General features: G+C 41.7%; 1 protein-coding gene across 2 annotated transcripts in view; it reads left to right on the top strand.

The window, feature by feature from the left end:
- Positions 1-25818, top strand: part of Drat (Death resistor Adh domain containing target) — a 54970-nt gene extending 29152 nt beyond the window's left edge. For both annotated transcript variants that reach the window (XM_080284925.1, XM_080284924.1), the window contains exons 2-9: positions 12014-12155; positions 16447-16581; positions 18160-18260; positions 18818-18987; positions 19858-20011; positions 20611-20758; positions 22145-22297; positions 23025-25818. In XM_080284925.1, the coding sequence (XP_080141051.1) occupies positions 12039-12155; positions 16447-16581; positions 18160-18260; positions 18818-18987; positions 19858-20011; positions 20611-20758; positions 22145-22297; positions 23025-23159 (1113 nt within the window). In that variant the 5' untranslated portion in view covers positions 12014-12038 and the 3' untranslated portion in view covers positions 23160-25818. The remainder of the gene's footprint in view (positions 1-12013; positions 12156-16446; positions 16582-18159; positions 18261-18817; positions 18988-19857; positions 20012-20610; positions 20759-22144; positions 22298-23024) is intronic.
- Positions 25819-26259: the final 441 nt, after the last annotated feature.

Below are 26259 nucleotides of genomic sequence, written 5' to 3'. Positions count from 1 at the left end.
TCAGTTCTGTTTTTCTGAACTTGGATTACTGTATGTGAATGTGTGTGTTTTGTGTGTGGGGGGGATAGAGTAGTAGAAGGTTATTTACATGTGTATCCTTTGATGTGTATTTTTTGCTTGGAAAATTTGTGTGTGTGTGTGTGTGTGTGTGTGTGTGTGTGTGTGTGTGTTAGAGTAATGGAAGGTTGTGTGCATGTGTAGAATAGCCCTTGATGTGTATTTTTGGCATTGAAAGTTCTGAGAGAAGAGGGGGTTGTGTACGCGTGCAGTTAATAGCCGTAGATCGTATGCTCATACGTGGTATATATATCTTATGATATGTGTTTCTGGCATGGAAGATTTGTGTGTGTGTGTGTGTGTGTGTGTGGGTGTGGGTGTGGGTGTGGGTGTGTGTGTGGGTGTGGGTGGGTGTGGGTGTGTGTGTGTGTGTGTGTGTGTGTGGGTGTGGGTGTGTGTGTGTAGTATAGTGTAAGGTGTGTGTAGGGTGTGCTATCGGTGTATTAGCTTTATCTAATCTCTTGTTTACCATCCACTCTCCTTCTCACACCACGATAAGATAACAGAACGCTTACTCACACTGTTTAAGATTATTTTTCCTTTACTTGGTGTTCACTGAAGTGGCTGTTTTAACCTCTTCAACACGACAGCTCTTCTTAATTCTTCCTGACGCCAGACGATTTTACTCATCTAATAAAGGGTCTTTAGTCGTTGAGGGTTTAGAATATAACCCTTTCAGTCCAATGACATCCCTTATACGGTATTTAATTCTTGCTCTCCCAGATGATTTTATTCAGATTTTTTCCACTCAGTATTCAGTCTTTATTCCCTAACGATTTTATTCGGCCTTTATTTCCTGTTCTTCTCTTCGGCAGACGATTTGATTCATCCTTTATTCCCAGGCGATTTTATTGTCTTTATTTTTATTCTTACCACCGGCAGACGATTTTGCTCAGCTAAAGAAAGGACTTCTGGTAGTTAAGCGTTTAGAGGTAATATAGAATAATGCCTTCAGGCCGATTACTTTAGCCTTACCACCTCCAGACGATTTTATTCAGCTTGGGGTAGACTTGTCTCTTAAGCTGAATAAAATCGTAAGGTATCAGCATGAATAAACTCGAAACAGAAGCTTGTAGTGAAATGGTTAAAGCCAATGAATTTGCCTCCCGGGACTGAGTTTGTCGGTTTGCAGTGCCTTTGAAAATTGGAGTTTAACAGCTGTGAAATTGACCTGGCAAATAAATTCTGAAATGGCATAGGAAACAAATATTTTTAACCCTTACAGTACGATATTTTTTTCTTGGTGCCTATAGACGATTTAATTCAACGTGGGAGAGACGTGTAGACGATTTTATTCGTCCTTGTTCGAAAAATCCTCCGATGGTGAATAAAAGATAATAGATTATAACACGTTATCGTATTGAAGTGGTTAAGAATTGGAATTCTGTATGACCTTCCATACTGATGTCCTGTTAAGTAAAATGACAGAGCCTTTGTGTTGTACTGAATGAAGCAATTTTATGTGTTCAGTCTGATGACATATTTTGTATTTTAGTCGCGCAATCTCTAGAGGACTGTATTTACCCTAGAATAATCTTTTCGATTTAGAGGGGATAAGTATAGCCCCCATTAACCCCTTCTTCCAGACCAGAGATTCGCAAACGAGGGGAGGGGGGAGAATTGACCCAAGGGGGGATCTTTGGACAGCCCAGGGTGGAACAAACAGATAAGGCCAAAGTAGCTTTTTTAATGAACTCTTGCTTAAGGTTTTATATGTTTTATGGCCAGATGCATTTTGGCTTTTAATTTGAGGCTTTTAGGAGCAAGGTCAGATTTTTAAGTCCTCAAATAATTTTCATGGGACAGTACATAAAAGTACAGTTCTCAAAATGTTCCCGAAACTTTGAAAAATCTATATAATACCGCTAAATGTTTGCTGTTATACGTATAGGAGTATAAGTACCGCAGAATGGAGGCGAATAACTCTAGAACTTAGAATTACTCAAAATAAGTCCAAAAGGGGGAAGGAATTCCCCCCTTTTGGAGTTGGGTGGGGATCTTCAAATATTTTCTGGCCAAAGTTTCGGACCCTCTGTGCATAAAGCGTCAGGTAATAGCAAAAATAAACTAACAGTGACGTCTTTGGCCTGAAGGTGTTAACACACGTGCGTTCGAGTTTCTCAGCGTCATTGCCAGCTGACATGGTGTTTATTTAAAGCGGCACACAGAGTAGCTGAGGATGAGTCAGGAAGTTACTCATCCCGTGACTCAGCAAACTAAGTCACTAAGGAAAAGGTGTTGGGAAGCTTTCTTAACCAATGAGAATCCGGACCTTCATAAGAGCGGCACACAGAGTAGTAGTAGTAGTAGTAATAGTAGTAGTAGTAGCAGCAATGTAGTGGGTTTGTGACTCAGCCTTCCGCCTACGCCAGTCCTCTAATTGCTGAGTCACGTGGGTCACCTTCACCTTTATGGTTTATATTTCACAAGGACAGTCAAGGAAATGGGTACCCACGTTTTGAAACCATCGGAGAATTTTGAAATAAGGTACTGTTGAGTTTTTATGTAAGTGATTATTATATACTGTTGTCACTCGTCGAACTAGAAACAGCATGGCGTCAATGTAATTATTTTGTTACTGTGAATTGCCAGATAAGATACACCAGAGAGAGAGAGAGAGAGAGAGAGAGAGAGATTTAATACTAATCAGGTCCAGCTTAGACCATAGCAGTCTTAATACTTGTTTTATTGGCCTGTACATCTGTAGTGTAAGTAGGGTAGGTAAAGTGATGACGTGTAGTGTGGTGGTATGTAGTGTGGTGTGTGTGGTGCGGTGATGATGACGTGCAGTGTGATAGTACGTAGTGTGATGTGTGTAGTGTGGTAGTATGTAGTGTGATGTGTTTAGTGTGGTAGTATGTAGTGTGGTGCGGGGATGATGACATGCAGTGTAGTAGTATGTAGTGTGGTAGTATGTAGTGTGGTGCGGGGATGATGACATGCAGTGTAGTAGTATGTAGTGTGGTGCGGGGATGATGACATGCAGTGTAGTAGTATGTAGTGTGGTGTGTGTGGTGCGGTGATGATGACGTGCAGTGTGGTAGTATGTAGCGTGGTGTGTGTGGTGCAGTGATGATGACGTTCAGTGTGGTAGTATGCAGTGTGATCTGCGTCGTAGGGTGGCGTGGGGATTGCGTGAGTGTGGGCAGGATATTATAGTTTAGCCTGACCAGTGCAGATGTGTGGGGGGAGGGGGCAGGAAGGAGGGGGGGAGGTATGACGTGATTCCCCTCCGTGTTACTTTACTGGGAGAGGGACGGGGAGAGGGGAGAGAGGGAAGGAAGAAAGGGGAAGGATGTAGAAGGGAAGAGGAAGGGTGGAGATGAAAAGGGAAAGGTTGAATGAAAGGGGGAGGGTGGAAAAGGAAAGGGAAAGGATGGAGAAGAAAGAAAATGGAAAGTTGGAAAGAGAAAGGGGAAGGGTGGAGAGGGGAGGGGATGTGGATGCAGACGTGTGGGGTAAGGGGAGTAGGAAGGGGTTGGGGGAGGTGTGTGACGTAGTTCTCCCTTGTGCTGCTTTACTGGAGGGGGAAGGGAAGGGGAAAGGGTAGGAGATGTGGATGCAGACGTGGGCGGTTGGGGAAAAGGGAAGGGGTATGGGAGAGGGGGTGTGACGTGGTTCCCCTTTCTCATGTTGCTTCACAGGCTTGGAGGGGGGGGATATGTTAGTGAGGGGAAGGCAGTTTTGTGACATTATGAACAAAAAGAAAGAAAATTCTAACTACGAGAGTGGTTGGTTCATTCTCAGAGCCCCTTGAACAAAAATGACACACACACGCACACACACACACACACACACACACACACACACACACACACACACACACACACAGAAATAGTTGTGACGAAAGAAAGATAAGATATTCGTGGAAACTCGTATCGGTCCTCAAGTAAATACTGGTTTCGACAGGCAACAGGTAAAACGCACGCCTGATTTTTACCTCGCTCAGTACCCGTTTTCACTCCTCTTGTCTCCCTATTCCCCATTCTCCCATTCTTCTCCCCCGCCTTCGCCTGCCCTATCTCCTAGCGCTATCTCCTCACTGTCACCTCTTTTCCTCATCGTCCTTTATTCCTCCCCCCACCCACTCTCCTTCCCTCCACCATTCTTCCTCTTCACCCCCCTTCCCTGCCTCCTCCCTCGTCTCCCCCCTTCCCTGCCTCCTCCCTCGTCTTCCCCCTTTCCTGCCTCTCTTCTTCCCTCTCCTTTATTATCACTTCCCCCCTACATTACTCCCTACACTTGCATTCTACCCCTTACCCATTATCCCTCCTTCATCCCGTCTTCTTATCCCAGCCCCTTCCTTTCCCCCTCGTCTTTGTCTCTTACCTCTTTCCTTATCCATTTCCTTTCCCCTTATCCATGCCCCTTTCCTTTCCCCTTATCTCTTCCCCCTTCCTTTCCTCTTATCTCTGCCACCTTCCATCGCCCTCCATCCCCTGTCTCATGCCTTCCCCCTCCCCCTCCTGTCACTGCGCCCCCATCTATCTCGTTTAGTGATATGGGGTCCAAGGTTGAAAATATTGCTGAGTTCACGTTCATATCGTTACGAGGCACCAGGACACACACACACACACACACACACACACACACACACACACACACACACACACACACACACACACACACACACACACACACACCGCAGCCAACCAATAAAGGCGAGGTCGTCAGAAGTAATTTGTGAGATAATTACAGATAGATGAATAGTTAATTAACCCACAGTAATTGCCTGTCAGTTATCATTGCCACATTTTCTGAAGTGTGTGTAACCTTCTCTGCCCAAGGACGCCTATTCAAGTTAAATATTAAGTTCCAAGGTACAAGGACAGCCAACGAACTACTGTCCTCTCTCTCTCTCTCTCTCTCTCTCTCTCTCTCTCTCTCTCTCTCTCTCTCTCTCTCTCTCTCTCTCTCTCTCTCTCATCTGAATAAAATCGTCTGGATGTAGAAAGGTTATCAACCCTCTTAGCTGATCTTTTATATCTTCTCCACCAAGCTGAGGAAAATCGTCTGTAAGTAGCAAGAATGAGAAAACCAACCCTCCCTCTTACATCCTACCTTGAATAAAATCCTCTGGCCGTGGGAGGGATTAGCAGCCAACTCTCCCTTTATTGACGTCTTTGCTTCCTTGGATAAAAATCGTCTGGGAGTAACAGGAAAAAGCAGCCAGCCCTCCTTCTGGCCAATCCTCCCTTCCATTCAGTGGTGGGCAAAGAGGATTAACGTTTGTGAGGCGGTGGAGGGGAAGGAGAGGGTTGGGAGAGAGTTGTTAGATGGATGAATTGAAAGGATGGTAGGGAGGGATGGTTGGTTGGTCGGTTAGTGGGTAAGCAGGGGGATTGGTTGGCAGGTTGGGTGGTTGCTTGATAGATAGGTTGGTAGGATGGTTGGTTGCTTAGCTGGTAGGTAGGTTGATGGGATAGTTGTTTGCTTGGTTGGTAGGTCGGTTGGTGGGTAGGCAGGGAGATTGGTTGGTTGCTTGGCTAGTACGTTGATAGGATGGTTGTTGGTTCGTTGATTTTGTAGGATATTTTGGTATTTACAGTTAATAAGGTACTTCGATAGACGCATTGACAGGGAAGGAGATAGGTATGTGGGGACGATAAACAAGACAAAAGTAGGTTGATAGATATTTTAGATAGATAGGTAGGTAAGTAGGTAGGTAGGTAGAGAGAGACAGAAAGAGAGAATATACTAGGAATGAAGTGAAAGGTAAAGAATAGAACGAAAATATAAAAGAAGAAAATGGAAAAGAGAAATACTTCTAAAATATACAACAAAGAAAAAATACAGAATATTCACGGCGGAAAAAGCAGTGAAAAAAAAATCAGACGATACTGGAATGGACGAAAATAAAACATGTAGAAATGGAAGCAGAAAATAGTCATGCTTGAATTCCTACCCGTCATGCAATCGCCCACTCGTCCTTGAACCGCCTAAAAGATAGATAGATAGATAGATAGATAGACAGATATATGCAGATTAATAGGGGTATGAGAGAAGACTGGTTGATAGAGATGGGAATGTGTACGGGAGGTAAACATAAAGGGAATAAAAATGAAAGGAATAAAGGATTTAAAGTATAAAATAGATGAGACAGATTGATATAGGCAGATAGACAGAGGGCGAGAAAAAAGACAGACGGGTAGATAGGGACAGGAAGATAAACTGAATATAGACAAAAGAAAAAGAGAATAAAAAGTAAAACAACAGGAATTTAAAAATATAAAATACAGGAGACAAATTATAAATACAAAAATAAGTGTAGAAGTGAAACTGGAAGAAAAAATATATGAAAAATAGAAGGCAAAAATAGTGGCGCATGAATTCCCTACGGTCATACAGTGGTCGACTCGGCCTTGTGGCGAATCATCCTCATCATGAAGGGGCCAGGGCTTGTCCAGAGAGAGAGACAGAGACAGAGACAGAGATGGGAAGAGTTCAGAATGTATGTGTTAAAAGTGACCAAAGGATAATATTGTATGTGGAGATAAAGAGAGATGGAGAGGCAGTGTATGTATTAAACTTACAGGGAGGGAAGAGTGGAAGTATATGTGGAGAGAGAGAGAGAGAGACAAGTGTGCTGGGACATGTGTATTTGTGTGTCAAGGACTGAGTAAAACTAGGGGGGAGGGGGGCAGCAGTAGTGCGTATGAGAGCGAGAGGGGGGGATGAAGTGGGATGCGATCAGTGTAAAGTTTCATGTATGTGTTTTTCATTAGAGAGAGACGGGGGAGGGGGGTGGGGAGAGTGGTGTAAATAGTGTAAAGTTACATTTCATTAATGAGAATTGTGTGTGTGTGTGTGTGTGTGTGTGTGTGTGTGTGTGTGTGTGTGTCTGTGTCTGTGTGTGAGATGAATAGGTAAGAGAGAGAGAGAGAGAGAGAGAGAAGGGGGGGAGGGAGAGAGAGAGAGAGAGAGAGAGAGAGAGAGAGGGCGGTGGTGTAAACAGTGTAGAGTTACATCTCATCAGAGAGAACTCTCTCTCTCTCTCTCTCTCTCTCTCTCTCTCTCTCTGTGTGTGTGTGTGTGTGTGTGTGTGTGTGTGTGATATACGAACAGCAGAGAGAGAGAGTACATAGAAGTACATGCAAAGTACAGATAAGGGGAGGTCTATTGGCCCAGGACGAGGATATCTGCTAGGAAAATAAGCTAATTCTACTAAGATCTAACCAACGTGTAAGAGAAAAGAGGAATGGAGAAAACAAGGGAAAGAGGGGCAGGGAGAAAGAAAAGAGAGGAAGGGGAAAAGAGCAAAAATATATGGAGAAGGAAAGAGAATATGAAAGAGAAGGGGAAGGAGATAAAAGGAAGAAGAAGAAGAGAGATGTGGAAGGTTATCAGCATCATGTGTGTGACTTCGAATCCAAATCGAGTGGTTTGTTTACATGTGACGTCACGCTCCGGCAAAGGAAGTGCTAAGTGCGCAGTGGAGGTCATTTTCTCTCTGTCTGTCTGTCTGTCTCTCTCTCTCTCTCTCTCTCTCCTTGACACATAATCAGGCACACGTGTATCGTATTTGTATCATAAAGTTTTAACCCACTTATCGAAATCGCGTTTTAATCTTTGCTACCTCCAGACGATATTCCATGGCAAGTAGTAAATACAAAACAGTTTTTCACAACCGATGCCTTCCCTGAACTGAATGAAATCGTCTGTCGGTTACAAGCATAAACAAGAACATTTTATTAACGTCTAAAATAAAAGGGTTAATGGGGAGTTTCAATGCTCTTCGCTATAAGACGTCTTCCCAAGCTATATCAGGTTACAGAGTGGTTACAGGAAGACATAACAGAAGGCGTCACCGTGTTAAGATGCTGAGGGAGATTGTTCCAAACCCTTCACTACGAGACGCCTACGCTGAAGTGAAAAATATCGTTTGGATGTAAGAAAATTATAACACACACACACACACAAACACATGTAAGTGTTTTACACACAAAAGACCTCATTATATAGATGTTTTACACACACGCACGCGCCTGCAATAAGGCTAATTTTCAGCGAAAAATGCTATATCAACATGAGTTCATTATTCACCCGGTGCTGAGTTACAGGTTCTGATGACCCTGTGGGCGAAAATGATCTCCCTTATAATTAACCCTACTTTATGGTGATCAGTGTTTGGAGTTTGTAACAGTTTAGAATGAGACGTGTCGATGTATTAACTTGCCATGTGCAAAATATTAATGTGTCATGCGGAAATAAACTCGTAAAGAAGAACACTAATTTGGGGGCTTTGTGTGTGTGTGTTGTGTGTGTGTGAGAGAGAGAGGGAGAGGGGGGATATAGACGCCAATTAGAGGACCAGATGGTATTCCTTATTACGTTCTCGCATACACAGACCTGGGCAGGGCGGGAACGTGGCGGGGGTGATGACGTAGGAGGCTGGAGGCGGATGAAAGGGGTAAACAGGTTTTAGGCATAGGTTCATCGGGGGCGTAGGCTGAGCGAGAGAGATAGACACGTCTGGGAGAGAAAGACGGACGGACAGAGGGAAAAATGGCGAGGAGAAACATTCAGATTGGTAGGGGGCGATAAACATACAACCTACAGAAGTATGGTAGAGGGAAACAGAGATAGGTGGTAGGGCGAGATAAACTATTAGACAGGCTTGGTAGGGAAAGAAAGAGGTTTGGTAGAGAGAAGGAAGATGTGTGGTAGGGAAAGACAGAGAGGTATGTTGGGAAGGAAGATGTGTGAACAGTGTGGTAGGGAGAAACAGAGATGTCGGAGAGAGTGACAGAGGTGTGGTAAGGAGAGAAAGATAAAGTAGTATGGTAGGGAGAAGAAAGGATTTGTGCATAGGGAGAAAACAGGTATGGTAGGGAGAAAACACAGAAATGCATGGTAGGCAGAAACAGAGGTGTGGTTAGGAGAAATGGACCTTTAAAAGAGGCAGACAGATAGATTGTGTGTGTGTGTGTGTGTGTGTGAGTTGTATGGTTAAGACAGAATCAGAGAGAGGAATGGTATGGACAGACAGAGAAGAAAAGACGTTACAAAGCCCTATAAATCAGTAAAAACACAGGCCTATTATGTACTACGTGTCCACATGCACATTTCAGGCCAGGACGGAAGGCGATGGGAGGGCCCTGGTGACGTCAAGGAAGGAGGAGGGTAAGGGTGAACAGGTTTAGGGTATGGCGTCACTGGGGCATAGGGGGGAGAGAGAGACGCTTATGAGTCAAGTTCTGGTTGAAAATAATGTACAGTAGCGATCAATAATTCCTTTACACGTCTGTGGCGGGACAGGACAGGGGAAGGGAAGGTTAGGGTTTGGGGGGAAGTAAGGGCAGGGTCAAGGGTAGGGGTAAGAGCAGAGGCAGGGTTACAGGCAGGGGCAGGGGTAGGGGGTGAGGGTAGGGGTAAGAGGTAAGGGATAGGGGGTGGGGATAAACAGGTTCGAGGATTAGCTTCATCAGTGGGGGCGGCGGCCGGAGATAAGAGGAAAAACACACACACACACACACACACACACACACACACACACAAGTAACAAGACCCGTGTGCGCATCCTCTCACTGCATGGTTGTCACACACGCACTCACACGTACGTACACGTCGATGTGCGTAAATATTAATAAACAGCATACACATACTATGTATTTGCAGTATTCTTCTGTTGTTATTTTTTCCAGTATTTCTCAGGTTAATAAAGACAGATCGCAAACACATAATACGATTCCTGATTCCCAGTTTTAATTCTGCTTTAATGTTGGCCACGGGTAAGAACGACGAACTAAAAAAAAAAAAAAAAAAAAAAAAAACAATGTCCACGTTTTGACTTCAAGGACGCCCATAGTCACTGTTTTTCCTAAAGTTGTTAATACTTGCACAAGCGGTTTTTTTTTTTTTTTTTTTTTTTTTAGCATTTTACAAATAGAGACAAGGGGAGTGTGTGGATATTTTTTTTTTTTTCGAATTTAAATATTTAATGTGCATGTAATTTATTAAAACTGAATTATGTAATGCAGCTCAGCATAATTGAAATACGTAAGCAGTTCTCTTCTGTGTAAATATAAATAAAGATTTTTTTTTTTATAATGTTATTGTAATGCACAGCGGTTTTCTTTTTTTTTGGGGGGGGGCGGGGTGTGGGGGGGGATAGATGGCATCACACACACACACACCACCCATGAACTTACATTTCCTTTGAGTTTCTCCACCGATTTATATATTTATGATGTAGTCTTTCTTACGCCTTTGTCAGTGTTATGTTCCTCTTCTCACTCATCTCCCACCTCCACTATTCTCCTCAGTTTCGTGTCTCTCACCCATCTTTCCCTTATTCTCCTTTCTTTTGACTCCCCCACATTCGTTTTATGATACTTTTTTTTTTTCCACTTTCTTCTTCCCTCCCGTTGCATTCGGTTTTCTTCCTACTTCGTTTTTCCCATCATCTAAGTTTTTATTCCGCCTTCATTCGCTCCATTCGGTTCGCAGGTACGCATCAGTGTGTGTGTGTGTAATTCACCGGGTCGGTCAGGATCACTTGATGGTCGTGATCGTCAGCTTTTACCCTCCCGGAAGGGAGCTGAGAGCTCATATAGTGTGTGTGTGTGTGTGTGTGTGTGTGTGTGTGTGTGTGTGTGTGTGTGTGTGTGTGTGTGTACATTCTTGCCACACTTGGAGTACCATTCTGTGTGTGTCTATGTGTCCGTTCTTGCCACACTTGGAGTTTCTTCATTCAGTCTTGTTAAACTGCTTGAGACCATAGTACGTGCTATGTATTTTATGCTTTTCGACCTTCAGACGATTTTCTTTAGCTTACAAGAGACTTTCTGAAGTGGAGGGGCTAGATAGTAGTAGTGGTATAGTATTAGTAGTTGTTGTAGCAGCAACAGCAGCAGCAGCAGCAGCAGCAGCAGCAGCAGCAGCAGCAGCAGTAGTAGTAGTAGTAGTAGTAGTAGTAGTAGTTGCCAACCAAGTCTCATCTTGACGTGAAGCCGGTGGACTTCAGGCTCAAGTTTCCCTTCTGCAGCCCACGATCTTCCTTTCGGGGATAGGGAAATAGTGGAGCTGCCTGGATATAGGTGCCACCACATGAAGGCGTCCCTCCTCAGGAGCGTGGAGTTAGATATAACCTAAATACACCCCTTTAGCACGAGACCTTTCTGGAATTGACCAAAATAGTCGGGTGGCAGCAAGAATAAATTAGAAAACCCGGATCCAAGGGGTAAATATTAGGCTTTCACTAACTCCTTCGGGACGATTACACCTTCTCGTGGTGGCACAGATACGGCCTGTTGGTGGAGTTCTTGGTTATACAAACGACCCGCATTCCCCATCTCATCCCGCGAAAGGAGGATGGTGTAGTGCGGAAGAAATACATTTCTGACCTGCAGTTCTCGGGGTTAACGTTCAGATGAGCCTGGGATGTCAACTACTACTAAACTTATACTCTTGCTGCCTTTAGACGATTTTCCTGATGTTCAAGCGACTTTTTTAAAACTGGGAGAGTTAGATGTAGTCATCAGTTCCCCGTTTCACTACTAAATATGGAAATCGTGTGGAACATGCAAGAACAAGTTTCAAAAATATATATTTATTACTGAAAGGGCGAAATTAAAACGTTCTTCCTTTACCAAAAAAAAAAAAAAAAAGTGCTCCACTGTAGGTGTGCTGTGCCATTATAAACTGACTCAGACGTACAACACAGTCCTCTTCAGTGAACTCCCCTCCCCACACACACACACACACACACACACATACAACACACACACACACACACACACACACACACACACACACACACACACACACACACACACACACACACACACACACACACACACACAGTATATACGACACTGAACGGGTAGAAATTATACGTCCTTTCTTTTACAGACATAAAAACGAATTAAAAATAAATATAAATTCACGGTGCTCCACTGAAGTTACTGTATATCATGCCTGCCTAAACTTACCCTTTATATTTTCTCCTCTGCAGGGCGAGTGGTCAGAGCAGCGAGGACATGTCTCGACTGGTGAAACAAGTGAGCATCGAGTCCCCCACCCACAAACTCAAGGAATGCATCTTCAACTTCGAGACGCCCATGCCAGACACACCACCAGCTGGCGCCAGGGTCAAGGTAGGCTGGGCACTATTATTTAACATCATCTTAATACACTTTTTTCTAACATGGCCGAAAAAATGGCCGAAAAATATCATCTCTCCGTCTTGAATACTTTGTTGTAAGAATAGATTAACGCAGATTTAAGTCACGGAGAAGGGCTATGGAAAGGATGTTGAACTTTAACTTTGTCTGCTGGTGAACCTCGTGAAATAAGTTGCAAAACAACGAAAATTTGGGCCAGGGTAAGGTGACAGTATAGCTAGTCATATATTACTAAAAGAAAGGAGGGGGGGAGACATAACTTTATGGGAGTTATCAGCAAAGTTACCAGTGAAATAGAACACGTCCCTACACTCACCAAGCCTCTCTCTCTCTCTCTCTCTCTCTCTCTCTCTCTCTCTCTCTCTCTCTCTCTCTCTGTTTATATACATACATACCTACATTTATAGAGAGTATATGTAAATTTTAGCGACATTAGTAAATTTAACGACATCTCCAACCCTGTGCATCATTCTGTCACTGGTTGAGACAACAGTGGTGAGAGTACCTCAAGGAAAGAACATGAGGGAGGGAAGGGACAGGGAAAGGAGAAAGAGAAGGCTATAGAGGCAGGGAAGGAAGGTAGAGGACAAGGGGAGAGGGGAAAGGCATTAGAGGGGAAGAGGACAAAGTGAAGAAAGGAGAGGATCGGATAAAAAGAAAAAAGGAAAGGCGTGGGAGAAGAGGAAGAGAAAGGGGAAAACTGAAAAGAGAAAGAGAAAGGGGGAGAAGGAGGGAGAAGAACAGGAGAGAGGTAGTGGGCGAAGAGAGAGGAGGGGGAAGGGAGTGGGGAGAGGGAGGGAGCCGAGGTTGGGAAGTGTGTTATCAGTGACATTTCAGCATCACGTGTTGCCCCCGTGATACACCGCCTGTAATATAAGCACTTGTATTATCCCCGTGTGTTGTCCTGTATTCTCGGGTGCAGTTGTTAAGTAAAATAACACTTATTTTCTGCGTTGAAATACCTTAGTAACTGTCTACGTTAAAATATCATAGCATTATATTTCATTGCTTTACAGTCGTTATACTCCGCCTCGCTTTTAAACCCGGCATTATCCTTATGTAGTATGTCGTGGGCAAGAATTCTTTAAAAACATACCATTTTCCTTTTTGGGTTAAAATACAACATTTTCTTTTTTACATTCAAATGCCATAATATTTCATTGCTGAACTAGTTGATGGGATTAGTTAAAATAGTCATCACAGTACATGGCATGAGGATATTACAGAATATTTACTGTACACTGGACACTACATTCATGTCCTCCAATGTGTTATGCATATATTTTGCAGAATTTTAATGGTAACACTCGTATTATATTTTCCTCGCAGTGACATGTGGGCTAATGTGAATAAAGAAGGATTTGTTTACACTTGTTAGGCCATCAGCTATCACGTCAAGTAAACACTATTTTCTTTATTGTTTATAATGTAGATATGCTGTTTTTAATCGTCACAGAGTTGTTTGAGATGTGTAACTGCGGTCATATCATAAAACTACCAGTGCGTATGATAATTGTTTAGAACATTTTGTGTTTCGTGTCTTTCTGTTTCCCTCCTATCTCTTGTTATCAGTGGGAAATGGGGCTAGGACGATGGTGATGATTTACTGCACGATGTAGCATTTAAACTACAGAACTGATTTGCCACACGTGAGTCAGCCTTAGTTCGCGTCTTAGTAGCACGTTTGTTTCAACCTGACAAAGACTCTTAGTTCACCTGAGTTGATGCCCAAGTGTAGTCTGATTGGACGGTTGACAGGGCTAGTAACCAAGGAGACTCGGTCATCCCTCATTATAAAAGATCGAATTTCACGCAACCTACTTCCATCAGATGAACACCAAACGACCATAGTAAACAGCTTTTCTCCTTTTCATTGTGGTTTATGATGGAGAATTGCGGTAAGAAAAAAAATGTGCTTTTGTTATAGTTACATTTTTCGTCGTTGTGTTATCAGTAGTTTTGTCGTGGTGCAAAACTGTTGTCACATTTTCGGCGGCGTGGGGTATAAAGGACTTGCTTTATCTACCCTTACACGTGTCAACCTCGTGTCACATGTACGATGGAGGAGAAGGAGAAGGAGGGGGGAAGGGAGGGAGTGGAGGAGGAGGGTATATTAATGAAGGAGTACTATAACATGTTGATATATGCTGACGATGATACCTAACCCCATTCAGGTCAGTTGATGGACAGGTGTAGTCAGACTGGGGTGTCGATTGACTGGTAACCAAGGAGACTTATTTCTGCCTCATACCCAAGATCCTGGTGTGGCCCAGTTCCAAAAGATGAAAACGTGGGATGTAAACAAAAGAACGTGAATTATCTGATAACATGTCGACCTTTCAACTCTATTTGGTTCGTGTGCGGCCGTTGGCTTGTAACTTTTCACTGATAAGATACCGATAGTTAACAGTCACACATCTTATGCGTCACTCCCAGAACAAAGAAGAATGATGAGGTATGTACAGTACAGGTAAACAGTAAACGTTGATGTATAGCCTACAGAGTAGAAGTAAGTAAAGAACAAGTGTTTGTACACGTACAGTCGTGGTCCCAAATTAGTTTACGGGTCTTGGATATCGCATCCAAGGGGAGATTTGTAGTTGTTTGATGAGTTTTATGATGCGTTTTCTTTGTTAGTGGGGATTTGATTTATTATGATGATGATGGTGAAGATGATAATTGAGCAAAATCTCGTTTTTTTTTTTTTTTTTTGGGGGGGGGGAGTGAAGGATCTGATGACTTACAGTGTATACTAAAAAGCAAACAGACGAGACGCACAGACTGTCCTTGACTCCTTGTAAACATGTGAACACGATACTACAGTTCACTTTGTCATCCCAAGGTTCAGCGAATGATTTGCTGGACCGTGACACATCCTTTCCTCCCCGTTTCCCTTCGTTTCCCACATTTATTTTCGCTTTCCTCTTCTGTCCCTTCCTCTCCTCTCCTTTCCTTTCCTTTCCTCACCTCACCTCACCTCACCTCACCTCTCGTCTTCTTTTTCTTTCCATTCCTTCTTCTTCCATTCCTTTCATTTCCTTTTCCTTCCTTTTATTTCCTTTTCTATCATTTCTTTTCGTTTCAGTCACTTTCCTTCTCTTTCCCTCCCAACCCTTCCTTTCCTTTCCCTTCTCTCCCATTCCCTTTACCTCCTCTTTTTGCTGCCCCTTCTATTCCTCTCCTTATCATTTCCCTTGCCTTACTTTTCTTTACTAACCATTTCCTTCCGTGACGTAATGTTACCGTACTTTCCAAAGTTGATTACTTAGCCATCTGTTTCATGAGGAGTACGTAAGCAAATAATACCGGTAATAATAACAATAATAATAATAATAATAACAATAAATAATAAACTTGAAATATAACGAGAGGTGATCAAAATTCTCTCTCTCTCTCTCTCTCTCTCTCTCTCTCTCTCTCTCGTATCATGTATCCCCCAGTCTGCCTTAGCTTCCTCATTCCACATCGCTGTATCTGTCCCCATTATGTTGTTCCAGTATCTGAACACTTATACAAAAGGAAGCATGTGGACAGAGGCAAAGGGAAGTAGATAGGCAGCATAAGACGTACACACACACACACACACACACACAAGAGAGAGAGAGAGAGAGAGAGAGGCAACAGGGCAGTAAAATTCTAGGGTTGTCTCAGTCATGGGGAATTAATGAGGACAGTATTAACTCCCTTGGTCTTTTATGACACATTTTCCTGTGAATAAGAAAAAATTTAACATTAACCAGAATAAAATATTAGAGTTTTCTTGATCATGAGAGTTCACATAGAATCACTTATCACCATACTAACCCAGATTGTCCACGTGCAGTACACATGAGGTGGGAATGTCTCTTTCAGGATATGAGTCACAGGAAAGGAAGATATATTTTTAGACCCCATATTCTTTGTTCTGACAGGGCTGTCAGATGAGGGTGTATTTTGGTTTTGAAAGACCTGGAAAACCCCCTCCTCCCTCCTTGGTGGACACTGTACAGCTAATGTTGACAGAATGTTCATAATGCTGACAAATTTTATCAATTGGTCTTTGGATAGTTTTAATACTTTAGTCTGATCACCTTAATCCAGTGATGTTGAACATTTGCAGCTATTTCACGTCCTCCAGTGTCAAAATAAGAAATTACTTTGGCATTGTGTCCTTTCCATATCACTTCTTCATGACTAGTATCATATTCTGCTGCTTGTCTTTCATAGCTCAACATTCAGGTTGCAAGTGTATCTCTTAATCTGCAATTAATGTACTTTCTGTCAGGTGCGTAATGCTGGTGTGTGTTATCGCCTGAGGTCTGCATCATCCTCATCCAGCATAAAGTCAATAGAGGCCCTGCACTGCGGCTCCCCCCTCCATCACTCTGTCAGGGACACTTCACTCTTCCCTGGATATGAGGTGAGGCTTGGTGTCGGGTGAAGCAGGGCTGGAGTGGGGCAAGGTTGGGCTGAGGTTGGTGACATCACATGGATATACGTGCAGTTTGGGACACTCTTTCCATGCAGCGGATTTATTAGTTTGTTGTTGTGGTGATGATGATGTTGTTTCATCTTCACTTCAGCATGAACCCAGTGGACTGAAGGCTGTAACTACCTTCCTGCAGTCCACCGTCCTCCTTTTTTGTGGATAGGGTGTAGTTTGACTAGTGTTAGTAGCAGTAACTCCAGGTTCATCTGAATGTGAACCCAGTGGACTGCAGGCTGAAGTTACCTTGTTCCTGAAACTCAGTCATCCTCTTTTGGGGGGATAAGAAAGAGGTTGAAGGACATTTGTGCAATTGAGCAGCCCCATTGCCTGGTTAAATCGATGCCACTACACAAAGGCACCGCTCACCAGCACCAGAATACTGTAAAACTCAATAATGTCCTCACTGGCCTTTATGGGTTAAGCAGGCTGAAAGACCTTGTTGTTGTGTTGACCAGCAGAGAGTTGAGAAGAGCCAGCTGCCTTCATTATACAGCATTGCGTTGTGTCGTGTTGCTGTGTATAGGGTATCATGGCATTCCAGCTCATGTGTTGTAATGTACACCACTGAAACATCTACATTGTTGCTGGAGAGGAATGCCTTCACATGGTGGCATCAGCATAAATGGACAGCTCATCTGCCTGGTATTATAAACGTCCTCAGTTGCGCACCCATCTCTTGAAAGGAGTGAAAGGAGGAGGATGGACTGTTGGAGAGGGCCAGCATGCAGGCCACTTGGTTCACATTTCAGTTAAACCTGGGACCACAGCAATAGTGACAACAACATCTACACCAGAACTTTGGTTCAAAGGATTGAGTTATGTAGACGTTTTGGCACATAGTTGGTTTAGATATGATATGAATGGATAATGAAATTAACAGGTTAGGGGCAGAATTAGAGGGCATAGGCCAATCATGTACTCTAAAATGTTTGAACTCTGATAGCCTGGTCTCAGATCTGTACACTTCACATGAGGTAATAGGAGTCTGTTGCCCATATTCTCATCAACCAAGGAGGCTTCCTACCATGTTGTCCTTGCCAGTTTATCTCCATAATCCTTTTTTCTTTTTTTTTCTGTGTGGATATAAAAGAGATATAAACTGCATGTAAGAGAAAAATATGTGGATATAAAAGAGATATAAACTTCATATAAGAGAATATGTAGTCATCATCATCATCCAAGCCTCCTTTCCAACCCCAAAGTTGGGTGAGGTATGGTCCAGAGCACCAGAAAAAGCTAGATACAATGAGATACTAACCAGAGTCTCCCCAGTTGAATGATCCACACTTCCATTCACTCACTATTCAATCCCCCAGATTCTTGGCTCCACCTTATAGGTCAAAAAACATTCTGCATGTAGCTTCAGATGTCAACAGATTGACTGTCAAATAATATGTGGTAATCTGCAAAATAAATTGCTAAGGAAGAGGTGCTACGAAGCCTCCTAAACTGATAAGAATACAAGCCTGTAAATTATTGTTTACCATACTAACTGTGGTTGTGTTGCAGGTGGCAGGCACAGTTGATGCACTAGGTGAGGAGGTGGGGGAGACAGACCTGCAGCTGGGGGACAGAGTCATTGTCTACCCATATGAGGGGCATCCACCAGGGTCAGTACTTAGAGTTTGGTGTATGCTTCACTTTTAACATGTTAGGCTCCTTGTGGGATATGTTGATCTTGATTTCAGTGTGAGGAGCCAGCGATGGTTGAGGTACAATAATGTGCTGAAATATATCAAGGAACTTCCTTGTTGTCCCATTGACTCCAGTATGTAGAATATGCTTTATGTTTTAACACTCCTTTTACATTTTGAAGGACTCTTACTTAACAGTTTATGGGAGTGATATTTTTCAGTAGTACAAAGTTGTCAGTTATCAATTTTTTTTTTTCTTAAGCTGTAATACTAAGTCACTACTGTGCTGTACGTACATTCATACTGTATGTTTGTTGTAAGTATATGGGCATTCAGGTCATTGACATCTATTCCATCATTGAACTAAGGTTACAGAAATTTAGAGTTTATTTTTTCACTATGAACATGTTTAATCACCATTGATTTTGAAATGCTTCATATCTTTGGAGTATTGAAAGGATTGTTTTTTAATAATGTTAATTTTACTGTCCTGTAACACACAGAAAGTTAATCTTGACCGTATAACTTGACAGATATGCTGAGTACATAGCAGTGCCAGAGGTGCAGTACTTGATCAAGATTCCGGATAACATGAGTCTCAGCACAGCGGCCATGTTACCATCAGGGGCTCTCTGGGCCATGAACACAGTCTTCAGTGCCCACAACCATGTAGAGAAGGTCCTGGCAGAGAAGGGGGAGACTGGTGAGTGACTTGTACTTTTTTCACCTTACCTTTGCCCTCTTCTGTCAGTGAGGTGGAACCAGGGTTCCAGGAGCCTGAATAATGAATGAATGGGTTTGTGGCCCATTACACTGGGCTTGCTATTACAGTATTTAGTTCTCCCACTATAATATTTTTTACTTGTCCATTTTTGCTTTCTGGGCCCTACCTCATCCCACCTGCGGTGGGAATTTGAGGCAGGATGATGATTATTTTTGTTAGTGACTACAAGCTTAATAACTACCTACATATTGATCACACTGAGGCAAGAAACACAGCCACAAATATATAGAGCCAGAATACAAGCTGAGACTTAAACATTGTCACAAATCTTATTACTCATCTAACATTTCTTTTTTTCCCAAGTTTCCAGCAATTTTTGAGAAGTAATTAGCTGATTTTGGCACTTGGTTTAGCTTCCAGTACATAGAGGAAAAATCATCTATATCATACCAAGCCTCAGTACAAAGATTGTTTTACAAGGGAGCATGACGTGGTTTGACATGATATTTGATTCCTGTTGGTGGTGAATGTTTGTTGTAATGCCCATACAAGTGTTATCAACTGGCATTCATTTTTTAATGTGTTCTTGGTGCTAGAGAGGGATGCCTCCATGTGGTGGCAACAGGTACCCAGGTAGTAGAGCTGCCTGGTTATATAAACATCCCATAGTTCCTTCCCTTTTCCACCAAAGAGGAATATGATGGGCTGGAGGAAAAAGGCAGTTTCAGGCCACAGTCCACCCAGTTCAAGTTCAGATGAGCCTGGGGCCACAATTAGTGCTACTGCTACTGTCTTCTTTTATCTTATGGCCCCCATTCATATTGGTGTTGATGTACCATATGATTCCAGGCAAGTGTGCTCTTCTGCTTGTGGGTACGGGTGGGCTGGCTCTGTGGGCCATGAGGATTGCTCGCTTCTACTGGCCTGACAAGAGGGAACGCATCAACATTAATGTGGCCTGCCTTAGGGATGAGGGAATCTCCATTGCACAGGAATACTTGAAGTAAGCAGTGCACGTATGACTGCAGTATGTCTGTTATATGTAACCCTCTAATTGTGGCAGAAATATTTTATATTCCTGTGTTGCTATACAGTTTTATTCCGCTTCATATTTGCCTCTCGTTATGTAAAGATTAAAAAACAGTCATCCTTGGTAACGTTTTGATTACAATTTGTGTTTTATCCTTGCTGTCACATTGTGACTGAATCAACTTAGATATATCCTTTCATCATGTAAAGGATAGATGAATGAGACTCTTTATTTACTGCAAAATTACCTTCCCTTAGTTACCCGTAGTTCATCATGCCAATTAAATCAGTCCAGTTGGTAACCCTTCACATTGTTCATAGACTTTTGTTAGAAGCTGTGTACTTTCTAGTATTCCAGTACAATACAGTACAGTAATCTGCTTTGTGTGTTGAAAAAAATAATAAATAATATATATATATATATATATATATATATATATATATATATATATATACATTACATACAGAGATAGATATAGTTATAGATATTGACAAATAAATTGTGATTCTTGGATTATTAATCCATGACAGTGATCTCGGATGATCTAATATTGTATGATTTACTTCCTCCAGAGTGAATGTGGTTCAGTGGAACGAGGACCTGTATGAGGAACAGCTGATTGAAAGGACTAAGGATGCCTGCGGTGGACCTGTTGATATTGTTATTGACTTCAGTGCAACCTCTCGCTCTATCCGCAGGGCACTCAAATGTCTGGCACCAGTGAGTAAATTTGACATCTGTTTTCCCTTTAATGTTCTCTACTCTGATGAGAAATAGCATCTTTGCTTGTGTACATACTGTTCTTCTAAACTGAGTGAAGTCAGATGTTTTCAACTCATCAGCTCTTCTCCTTTCACTGAATATCTTTGGTCTCGCCCTTTACTACAGTGTTACATTATTCTCCCTTTTATCATCCATATTACAGAGGACACTGTTCTTATCAACTCACTCTGCATCTTACACTTATTAGAGCAGGCATGCAGCATCTTTCTGACTACACACACATACACTCACCTCTTCTCTGTCCATCCCTCCAATATAAGAGTTATTCAGTTTTCACAGTCCTTCATTTATGCAATGAGTCGACCATGAACCAGATTATTACAGTCTTTCACTCCCTTTGTCTGTGACCTTTAGCCTTTCAAATGTAGTATTTCTGTGTACACATTGTAGAGGACACTGTTCTTATCAACCCACACTGCATCTTACACGAATTAGAGCAGGCATGCAGTACCTGTCTGACCACACACACACACACACTCACCTCTTCTCTGTCCATTCTGCCGATATAAGAGTTATCCAGTTTTCACTGTCCTTCATTTATGCAGCGAGTCAACCATGAAACAGATTATTACAGTCTCTCCCTCCCTTTGTCTGTGACCTTCAGTCTTTCAAATGTAGTATTTCTATATACATCTCAAATTGAAATGATCTTTTTATGGGTTTTCTCCTGTTACACTTTCTCTTGGAGAGACAGCTTTTGCAGGCTTTCAGCTGTAGTTTCTTGTTCCTTCTTACTATACAATAATTGCTTTTAATTCATACCTAGTACTATTTTGTTAAAAAAGAAAGGGAGTGGCTATATATGAGTGTTAGTACTTCAGCATAGTTTACAGAATGACATACTACTACTACCACCTCCTTTTATAAGTACCTGTTCTCTGAAGGCAGATAATATTATCAGTGGTAGGTGAGGCACCCACCTGCCACTCACTTGATGTAGTGGTACCTTTAGGTGACTAAACTGAGTGAGATGCTAAATGGTTTCTTGTATCCCTGGAAACCATTTAGTACATTAGGTAGCAGGTATGTAACCAATATATAGATGCTTGTTGGTCTAGTGGGTTAAGGGGCTCCAACTGGACGTGGCCCAAGAGGGTTTGCATCCAAGGGATGGCTAGGGGTTATGCTGAGATAATGCCACACAAGGGTTAGCAACTGGGCACCATCACCATCACCATAAAAATCAAGACTTAGTAGCCCAGCCCTGGGACTGTATATTTCTTGTAGGGCAATAAAGGATAAGATGTTGGCTTTTTTTTTTTTTTTTTTTTTTTTTTTTTTAACTCATTATGTACAGGATAATTATAGTTCCTCTTTTCACAGGGTGGTGTAATGCTGATGAGCTCAGAACATGCTGAAGGCCTTATCTCCCGGTTCAGTTCGGTGGCTGAGAAGGAGAACCACCAACTGATCCCCATTGAGTTTGGCACACTTAACCAGCTGCGTAATCTGGTACATTTGGTTTCCACTGGAGAGGTTAGTGGTGAAGAACAGATGTTGCATGACATTTAGCAGTTGAGCCTAGGTATGTCTTTTTTTTTTTTACAACTCAATTCAGCTTAAGGTAGACATTACAAGCTGGTGTTAGATATAATCTTAGTATAAAAAAAAAAAAAGCATGAAAATCCATTGTCTGGTTTTGATAAAATGGTCTAATGGTCTCGAAAATAAAGTAAAAAGGGCATCATCAAGAATCAAGACATTAACTGTATTGTGTAAATCTTATTACACATCAGACATTACTGATTTCCTAATAGTTTCAAACAATCGTTGAGATGTACATTTTGGCAGTTAGTTTAACTTCCAGTCCATAAAAAGCATCAGTTGTGCCATGGCCAACCTCATTATGGGGATTCCTTTTACAGGAAGCATGGCTTCAGTTAATTGTCTGTTTGTTTTAGTATATATATTTAATTATATATATTTAGTGTACTCTTTTCTGAAGATTTTTCACTATAAAATTATGAAATGGAACGTTGGGTCTGGTTAGTACTTGGATGGGTGACCGCCGGGGAACACCAGATGCTGTTGGCATCCCTACGTGTCAAGTGGGGTTGGTGGAGGATTAGTGCCCCTCCCTGTAAAACAATTAACTCTAAGCCCTTGGCCACCCCGTTTGGGATACATGGCGTCTGGCAATGAATGAATGAATGAATGATATTACCCCTTACAAAACTGACAATTTTTATTCTCAACATAATAGATTGAACCCCCACCCCACACCATCTTCTCAGCCGATCAAGCTAACGAGGCCTTGGCGAAGATTGGTAGGGGCATCATTCCGGGCCGAGCCATCCTAGAGTTCCCAGAGGAGGAGAAGGAGGAGTCAGAAGAGTAATTGTCATCAGGGAGTAAATGATTCCTCCTTTAATTTCCAAAGACATATACTGGAAGACCGGTGGAGCATCACACTGATTACTGGGTGTGAGTGGGTCCATTATCAAATCATGGGTTTCGCAGTTGCTATTTCTGCAATATTTACCACTCCCCCACTCACTTGTGACCTCATCCAGAAAGACGAGGCTTCACATTATATAGTATAGAACATTCTGGTATTGGTATGAGTGGGTCCATTGTTAAATCTGGGTTTCATGGTTGCTAGTTCTGCAATATTTACCCCTCTAATTCTTCTCTGTGACCTCATCCATGGAGATGAGGCTCCACATTGTATATGACACCCTGGTATTGGTGTGGGAGCAAGAAAAAGAAGTCTGCATAAACTGCTGAGAATGCTTTTGTTGAGTGAGTGTTGGTGTTTTTATTTTGCTGGATAGTTCTGCTACAAGCAAGGTTCTCTACTTAGTTGCTGCTTGATGCTGAACAAAGAAACTCATGATTAAGGATTCATGAGCACCAGCAAACATATGCGGCAGAAGTCTGCTGAATAGTCATAATGTTTTAATTAAAACTCAGGTTTTAAAAAAAGTATGTTCTTCCTTAGCCATTGTTGACTTAGTTATCTTTTATCTTGTCATATATAAATTGTATTTATGTGCAGGACATATACAGGAACATTGTGTACAGTGCTTAGATGTAATGATTCTATAAGATATACAGTATATATTATCTTTTGTGAGTGGCTTAAAAGATTGGCATGTTCATATTATTTTTCAAGTGAAGGTAATGTACTGTACTGTAAATAGAAGTTATATGGTCTGAACTTTTATTAAGAACCCTCAGAATATTATAATTCAAGACTGTGATAAGGAGGTACTGAACTTGTGTTCGCTGTATGAAGACTAACTACTGTACTCTGCTATAGACATATTTGTAAATTGTTTGTGATTTATACATATTACAAGGATTTACTAACATGAAGTCAGGTTGTATAATTTGTATTTATCTATTGAAGATTTGGTGTTACTGCCAGTTCATAAATCAAAGAAAAAGGTTAGATAATGTAAATACAGCTAAGCCTTGGATACAGTTCATATCAGCATGACCTGAAGGTAAAATTATTCACTTCTGAGATGATGAAAGTGACAAATCCAGTTTTCAAGCACCATGAAATGTCTATTCTTACAGTATATGAATGTAATTGTTAGTTTGAAACAAACCCCAATCAACTGAGTTTAAATGTATGTTGCGCTGTTAACCTGTATATTTCCAGATATCAATACATTCTATACTTAAGCGCCCTCATTGTATCATGTATTGAGTTGGTGTTGACATTATACAGGGTGATCTGGATATTGCACCCTTCTGCCTTGTGTGTTGTGGGGACGGTTCAGTTTGCTAGTGTGAGGAGTACAGATATTTTGGCTGCTTTTGGGGAATTATTAATCAGCCAGGCAATCAATACAAGATAAAAGCACATATGTATTGTATTATAAAGAGTGAAAAGCTATGTGGAAAGTTGAAAATAATGCAAAGTAGACACCAGTAATGCTAACTGAGCTGCCTCAGCAGCACATAAGAATGGGATGCATAATATATGGACTACCCTATACTTGGTGGGGACGTGTGTGTGTATGTGTGTGTGTCTGTTGTGCTTCTCACACATCACAGCAGCTGCCTCATAGATGGTGCCAGCCAACCCACCGCTTACCGATTCTCATATTAGTTGTCACCCTTACTAAAAAAATTTCTGTAGGCCATAATGAACAGTCCAAGGAATTTTAAACACTAAACAACTCAAATAAGGAGCAGTTAACCTTCAAACTTCTCTGTTTCAGGGCAACCAAAGTTTATAAAATAATACGAATATCTGTAATTCTTTTCTATAGAATACATTTTGTAAGGGTGGCCAGGGGAATATTTCTGTGGCATCGTCTGCACAAGCTGGCATATAACTGAGGTCTTGGTGATTCAAGCTCTTAATATATCTGTCAGGAGTTTATGAGAGAAATCTGTAAATGTTTCATGTGTCTCAGTTTTGTTTTTCCTGTTCTTAGATCTCACTTCATTACTATTCTCTCACAAGTTATATTTTTTAGTACATTCCTTTGATGATCTCTTCAGTCCTTTTTTCACCCTCAGCAAATACTCCAAATTGTTTCTTCAGAGAAAATTATTGGGTTCTATTGTACTGTTAAATCCTTTAGCACCAGCATGTCTTTTATTTTGATCTTGCCACTGTAGTACTAGACATTTTTATTCAGCTTTAGAAAGACCAAAATACTGTATTGAAGTGGTTAATGATGGAGTGCTATTGCTACATGAAAAACAGATATAAAACCTGAAATGATAATGTATTCAATACCTCTAGTTTGTAAAAAGTCTCTCCTAAGCTGAATTAAGTTGTCTGGAGATAGCAAGAATGAAAGGGATCACTGTAGCAAAAGGATTAATCATAGCAGAGTTGGTTACTGTAGTGTCCGTGGTGATTCAGGTGGTGTGCTGACCTGCTCTGGCCTCATGTGGTCTATATCAGTGGCTTTGTTTATACTGTATTATTGGTATGAAATTAAGAAAAAAAATAATTAGTAATTCTGATGCAGATGCTAAAAACTGCAATGCACAGCTAAATCTCTTCAGTGTTAACCTCACATGAGAAAGATGATTTTTTTTACTTGGTAGTAGCTATGCCCTTCAGTCCAAAATGTTGCTGAGGAAGACCATTTTGTGATGGGCAGAATAAAATAGAATAAATGTCCCCACCCCATCCCTGGATGGGAAAAAGTTCATGTTGATGATGATGATAATAAAGTGCAGGGGATTATTTGAAATTGTCCCTAACACTTGCATTGAGAAAGGCCTTCACAGAGCTGAATAGACTCATCCAAGTGCATTCACATGTTTTGCTCACAAACACACCAGCCCTGAGGGGAATGTTACATCCAAAACCCCTGAGAAGACATAGGACCATACTAAAAAGAGGTATTGGACCTCCAGTGCTTACATGTCATGCAAAGTTTGATTTAAAGCATTTGTTAGGGTTCAGAGTTTTGTTACCACCCATCAATGGAATAGTGGATGAAGTTTGCAAGAATATAATC

This window comes from Coenobita brevimanus, chromosome 103 (genome assembly GCF_032717465.1).
Source record: "Coenobita brevimanus isolate Jiangsu-jjx chromosome 103, ASM3271746v2, whole genome shotgun sequence".
Lineage (NCBI taxonomy): Eukaryota > Metazoa > Arthropoda > Malacostraca > Decapoda > Coenobitidae > Coenobita > Coenobita brevimanus.
Note: the sequence above shows the minus strand (reverse complement) of the source record. Positions and strands in the feature narration are given on the sequence as shown.